This window comes from Etheostoma cragini, chromosome 17 (assembly GCF_013103735.1).
Source record: "Etheostoma cragini isolate CJK2018 chromosome 17, CSU_Ecrag_1.0, whole genome shotgun sequence".
In the NCBI taxonomy this organism is placed as follows: Eukaryota; Metazoa; Chordata; class Actinopteri; order Perciformes; family Percidae; genus Etheostoma; species Etheostoma cragini.
Window position 1 is genome coordinate 13,953,646 of NC_048423.1, and position 6,850 is coordinate 13,960,495.

Consider the following 6,850-nt stretch of genomic DNA (forward strand, 5'->3'; position numbering starts at 1 on the left):
TTTGCTTCCTGCCTTGCCTGCGCTGGCAGAATGCCTGCAGTGTGTGCCAGACGAGAGTCCCAGGGCTGCCTGGGATGAAGGGAGAGAAGGGGTCCCTTGGACCGCAAGGAGTCGAAGGCATGGTGGGAGAAAAGGTACAAGTTACTCATCAGCATGGCAGGCTATTTGGAGCAGATGCTGTAAACATGTTAATCTGACCATGACACTTTGCATTACATGACACTTGTTAAATGGGGTTGCTTATTAAGTACTTTGAGAGCGGTTACACTCATATTACTTGTGTACTCCTATCCTAAACAGGGAGATCCAGGTGTAAGAGGTCCCATGGGAAACCCTGGAAAAGAAGGCCCAAAGGTCGGCAAGGAAATATTACGTGCACCTCAGTATACTCAGTAGACAATAAAACACATCTTGTAATGCAATTGTTTGTGTAGATCTAAATGAATTTTTCTGTAATGAAAATGTATGTTTAATTTAACATATTAGAGATTTAAATTGACGCTTTTCATAAATTGCCTTTTGTATTAACTATGAAAGCCTAACTAGCTGTTCTACAACTCATATTATTCTGCACTCTCTTATGTGCTTGCTGCAGAAGTTGTTGCTATGGATACAATGTTTCATTGTGTGCTGTAAGAGGGGAAGAGACATGTGGAAGTTTTACACCCATCTGCCTTTAGTTTTAGGATTTTTCATGTTTGGTGAAAACCACTGTTTCCTACCTCGTTGCTTCTGCCTCCCCTGCAGGGAGTAAAAGGAGAGAGAGGGTTCCCAGGCCCCACAGGAGATAAAGGTGATGAGGTGAGTGAAAAAAAGGTTAATCTAAACAAATTAATCTGGTAGTAGTGACCATACGGAAGTCCCTGTGACATTGAGAGGTAGGTTTTTTAATAATATGTAAATATATTGTAATGTCTGCCTCATCTTCAAGCCTGTCTACTCTAAAAGTCTGTTTTCAATAGGAGCTATCAAAAGCTATCCACAGTGCTGCGTGTGCACTATGCCCACTACGCACTTTGTAAAGAACGAAGCCTGTGCTGTGTGTGCGTGCGTGTGTGCGTGCGCGCTAATTAAAAAACAAGCCACTCTGAGCTGAGAAGCATTTCAGAGTTCAACTTTTAGCAATGGCAGGAGATTTGCACAGACAAGGCAGGCAGACTTGTTACTAGATTTTATAGGCTCAATAAAAACATGTTTTACAGCCCTGTTGAACTTTCTCTTTCCTTTAAATGATAAAAGAAATCACTGAGATGCATACATGCAATGCATCTGTAAAATACAACAAACATTACAGAAATTCCTTGTCTTGTCTAAACAAATTCATAAAGATGCAGCATATGCATAGACAATGCCATGTTTCGCAGCTTCTGCATAATGCTACAAAGGCAAAGAACATAATCAGTGATTATTTTTCTCAGTGAAAGTTTTCTCATTCATCCTCTTCAGTATTGTTGTAAGTTCTATTTGCTGTATTATTTTGTATGTGATAGTTGTTGCTAATGGATTCATAGAAAGCTGGTCCAGGCATCAAGAAATTGGATAAAACTTACTTACAATGAACTACTTTGGTAGAGTATCTGCTTACTGTGTCATGAACAGCCAGTAATACAGCAGGGTCAGATGCCCACATCTCCTCTTCCTCGCCATGTGGAAGTATTACAAATGGACTGACTTTAATTAATGTTTAACTTGGCACCCACTAGAACACATCTGTAAAGTACACTCTAAGTCCATTGTTGCTGTAAAATATGTTTCAAAAGAGGAATCATTTTGAAAGACGGGGATCTAATTTGTCTTCTGCAGGGCACTGCAGGAGTACCAGGACTTCCTGGGGTGACCGGTCGTACAGGGGCCCCGGTAAGACACCTGCCGTTTACCTGGTCTGATTATATACAGAATCTCTTTCATTGTAGAAACATAACACAAATGAACTTTTTACCGTGACTCTATCTCAGCATGAGTGAGTCTTTTTTTCTGAGGTTCATGCCTACAACAGGATGCTGTTCTGTTTGCAGGGGCTTATGGGTAGACCCGGGCCAATGGGCCAACAAGGAGGAAAAGGAGAAAAAGTAAGGTGTTATCATCTTTAAAATGTAGCTAGTGTATATGTCTTCCTGGGCTTTTATATACAGTAAACAGTGGATCAACATGTGCACTACATAACTTTAAACTCAGTTTGCTAATTTGCATGCAAAGTATTCAGATTATCAGATATGATTAGTTGAAGAATACCGCAGCTCAAAGCCTGTAATAAATAAATGGTTTTGACAGGCAGTAATAACTTTTCTTTACATTTTCACTCTCAAAATGTAGATTTATCATACATATAAAAGATTTATTTATAAAACAGAAAACAAAATGGCTCCAGTTGCTATAATAAATATAATAAAGATAGTTGTTGTAATACTAAAAAAGGCTTTTTGATCATTGCTATATGCAACAAAGTGTAGGAAGCCAGGTCTTTTAAAGGAATCTTAGAGTGTGTTTTTCTTAGGTTTGGCAAATGAGGTTCCATGTCATGGTATTACATTAGCATGAGCATTGTGCTTGACAAACATTTCCATTTCCACAGACATGTTTAACAATTCCTCTGGTTTGTGTTTGTCAGGGAAATGAAGGACCTCCAGGCAGGCCAGGGCTCCCAGGGCCTCCGGTAAGTTTCTCCTGCCTCAACAAGAGCCAGATGCTGACACATCTCAAAACCTCCGTTAAGGTCATAGTTTCTATGTTGCCCTACATGCACGCTTAAATACATTTTATGGTAATTTAGTTAAACGATGTAACCTTCTTCATTCTTGAGGTAACAGACTTATAGCCATCCATTCAGCACACATTGAAACATATTTATTCATCTTGCTTTTCTCAGCACTAGCCAAAGATCTTTTTTTTCCCATGATCAAGTAAAGATCAGAGCCAAAATGCCTTGGCATCTCCTCCTACAGAAGTGACCATCAGTGCACATATTTCAGCCGGTCTAACAGTATTTAGTGTAACAAGAAAAACATAACTGACAAACAAGTACAAATATGATGAAATTGTGGCAACCTGCTCACTAGCATTGAATCATGCTCGTACCCTTTAAAAGGCCAGTGAGTAAGCACTTCCAAAGGCAAATCTATAATTCATCAGCCGTCCCCTTGAACCTGCCGTGCCCCCCCACACACCCTGGTCTCATAAACTGCAGTCTGGGAGGACAGGGGATGGCTCGGTGGCCGGAAAGGGCACAGGCATCCGCTTGCTTTTAAATGAGAATCTTCACTCCTTGTACATTTACAATAGCTGCCCTCTACCAATCTGTCATGGGAAAAACATTCTTTTATGTTCTAATACTACCTAGGAAGACTAGATTACGTAGTTCTCATACCCAAATCTCTTTTAATCACTGTGCTCTTTTGTATTCCTGCAATACTCTGGTTTTCTGAATTGCCACTGGCTCAAGGATTATTAAGTCTACTGTTCTCTGTTTTTCTCTTCTTTTTACCACTCACTCGCTCGCACATTCGTTCCCTCTCTTTGTGTAATCACCAAATGAGCTATTGATCTCTTGCATGTAACATTTAAGGGTTTAACAGTGTATAACTGCTCCAGACCTACTGTGCAGTTTTCTGTGAAGACTCTGGATGCCTAAAACTCAACAGAACAGTTAGAAGATGATTTACTGTTGATTGTGTTTCAGGGTTTAACAAATGTGGAGGGCAATGGGATGAGCAGTCTGTTCAAGCTGGAGGTAAAGACTTCGCAAATGATTTCAGCTCAGCCATAATGTCATTGTGATCCATTGTATGCACGTCTTAGTGCCTTCAATCATATTGGCAGAAAATTGTGTTTAAAATGTGTTTGACCCACATTCCGAAATAATGTGTATATATAAATATAATGTCTTTTCAGAGTGGGGGAGCAATTTTAGGACCCCCTGGAGCTCCTGGCGCTCCGGTAAGCATAATCATCATGCCTGAAGCAAAATCCTTCACGGTTTACTGTGGAGACACACTAGCACACAGGCACCTTGATACTGTATGAGCCGCAGAGCCTGAGAGAACTGAATAGCAAATAACCGGACCGTCCCTCCGGTGTTATCTCTGCTTCTGAGGTCCTATCACAGGCAGTCATGTTCATTGAGAGCTGATGGTTGGTGAAAGCTAAGAGGCTCCCTGATTCTCAAACAGGTGTTTCTGACCCGCCCCACAGGACACACAACATTACTCACATGCAAAATAGACTTAGAAGTTAAGTTTCTCCGCACGGTGCCACGCTGAAGTCCCCCGATTTGCTTATCAGCTCCCCCTTGCTCTGCCTTATCAGGCAGTTTGTAATCTTGTCCAGGGAGACATTCATTCACAGGCCTTGCAGGGATCCATACTCCACAACAGACACTAAATGTGGTAACAAAAAATGGGCACTCTAATATCCCCAGTGCACAATGCACATGAACCACAGCTCAATCTTGAGGATTCTACTCCATGTACTGTATCCATCACAGCCCCATATCTCCAGTGGAGCAAGCAACATGAGAGCACCTTCATCAGTGTTAAAAAGGAGAAGAGCCCAAATGTATCAATTATTCCTTGTTTTTTTATATGGAAAAATTCTAGAAATTCTTCACTAAAAACTTTACAAATGCACGAACATTGTTTGTAGAGCATGTGTGATAAACAGACTGGATTATATGATCCTGATCGTTTTATTCTTGCTTAGGAAAGACCACAGTCTCACCAGTCTCATATAACACAATCTGAGCATGATTTACAGACAAAAGATTGCGAGACAAGTGAAATAATGATATATGCTATAAATTTTATTGACACTAACATACAGTAGCCACATGTCATTTCAGGCAATATTTATGATCTGTATGGTAGCAGTTGTCGCATTCATGGGAGTAATCTGTCCCCGCTCTCTCTCTCTCTCTCTCTCTCTCTCTCTCTCTCTCTCTCTTTTAAGGGTCCCAAAGGAGATGAAGGACTTCCAGTGAGTTGAAGCTTTTCATTATTGAATACATTATGAAGTTTTTCAGTTGCCTTCTATCAATGTATCTGTGGCTTCCTACAACATGAGACAAGACCTTCAAGCGTAAGCACTCTCAGTAGAACTCTGAGACGACATACATTGAAAGAATGATCATATCTACTGAAAATATGAAACCGTTGTAATGTCTTGCCAGTGGGAACCTATGAACTCTCTCTGCACTCTCTCTGCACTCTGCAAAAAAATCTACGCAGACATGGAAACAATTTGATGCTCTTGCCTTCAACTTAAATTCTTTTTTCTCACGGGGTCAATTGCATTTTTTATTGTTCTGTTGCAAAGTGATTTTTCACCAGGATGTTAATTTGACATTTTAATAAATTGTATGAGCGGCTCCAGTGCTGTGGTGGAATTGCCACAATCCGTCTCACAGCTGATCCTCTGGCTGGCCCACTCTCCCCTTAGTCGCACTCGCTTATTCATGACAATCTACATGTGTGACAATTACCTGCACAATCCGTCTATGTCAGCACCGGTTGCCCCACTATTCTGTGTAATGGCATTCCTCCATGGATGCTTGAGCAAGATGAGGTAGATAGAGGCCATCACTTGTTCCAGCGCTGGGAATGGCTCTCTATTTTTAGTGCACAAGGCAAGTCTGAATGTAATTGTCAAATGGGGCTCTTTTTCTATCTCATCTATAGCCTACAAGGTGTGACAGCATGTGTCATAGATCATTTAATACAATAATCCCAGGTTGAAGTATTGTCCTCTTAGGATTGTCTTCATGTTGACGTATGAAGGGTTGTATTAATATGTTGCTGAGTATATCAAAAAGAAAGATAAAAATGTGGGAAATCTTGCCTCCTGTAGAATTTAATTTATTGCCTTTATGTGGCTTTGAGCTTTATTTGCTTGTTTATGCCTAATGTTTACTGACTGTCTCATGATGATACCATTTACCTTCCAGTGGCTCATTGCCAAACCCATTCTCCTATTTAGGACTGTGACACAAAAATAGCATCATTCTTTGATGCAGAAAGCGGGAACTAACCACCCATAGTCCTCATCAGTAGTGACTTTTTTGTCTTGACGCAGCAGGTGGTGTGTTTTTCTGTCATAGGGGGACCCAGGGGCCATGGGATTACCCGGGCTTGAAGGGCTACCCGGTGCCAAGGTAAGCAACAGTATCGGCCCAGAGAGGCGTCCCATCTGCCATGACCTAACCTGATTACAAAGTGAGGGAATGTAACTTCTCTGTTTTTCATTCTCACTACAGAACATTTCAGGAGTTTATTTTTGAAATAAGATATCCAGTTTAAAAAAAGAGTCTTTCTGTACAAGTCAACTTCAGAATTCAATCACTTAGGGATACTATTTAACATTGACTGAAGGAATTTCAGGTTGAGCTCATGGAACTGGATGGACAGTAATACCACAGCAATGTGGAGCCAAATGTAATAATTAATAGTGAACCATCTTTATAACAAACTGCTACTACTGGACACTTGTTCCATAATGTAAAGAAAAAAATAGAATAGAAAAAAGAGAGAGAAAAAGGAAGGACAAGTTGTCACTGATTGACAGTACGAGTGTCCATTTCTGTGACATTCAGAGTCATTTATCCTTTAGTGGAACACTGTGAAAAGTGTGACATATGACAAGCGTTTGCTGTTGAAATAGTAAATAGCCTTAAGTTTAAAAGAAGGTTGTTTATCGTAACTCCCTATTTGTGATTTTTCTTGTGTTTTTAAATGTTTAAGCCATTTGCATTGCAGTTGCCCAAACAGGGAGAAGCCCAGTGATATATCATAGACCGTTAATATAAATGGACAGAGCATGAGTGACGTCACCCATTGGTTTGTGGAGATCAGAAATGAGTCGT

The 6,850-nt window shown here is 40.5% G+C and overlaps 1 protein-coding gene across 2 annotated transcripts in view; it reads left to right on the forward strand.

Moving 5' to 3' along the window:
* The window catches only part of LOC117960475 (collagen alpha-1(XIX) chain), a 90,279-nt gene that overhangs the window by 71,195 nt on the left and 12,234 nt on the right, over positions 1 to 6,850 (forward strand). For both annotated transcript variants that reach the window (XM_034898391.1, XM_034898392.1), the window contains 10 exons: positions 30 to 134; positions 301 to 354; positions 748 to 801; positions 1,804 to 1,857; positions 2,016 to 2,069; positions 2,609 to 2,653; positions 3,677 to 3,727; positions 3,889 to 3,933; positions 4,942 to 4,968; positions 6,089 to 6,142. In XM_034898391.1, coding sequence (XP_034754282.1) covers positions 30 to 134; positions 301 to 354; positions 748 to 801; positions 1,804 to 1,857; positions 2,016 to 2,069; positions 2,609 to 2,653; positions 3,677 to 3,727; positions 3,889 to 3,933; positions 4,942 to 4,968; positions 6,089 to 6,142 — 543 coding nt within the window. The remainder of the gene's footprint in view (positions 1 to 29; positions 135 to 300; positions 355 to 747; positions 802 to 1,803; positions 1,858 to 2,015; positions 2,070 to 2,608; positions 2,654 to 3,676; positions 3,728 to 3,888; positions 3,934 to 4,941; positions 4,969 to 6,088; positions 6,143 to 6,850) is intronic.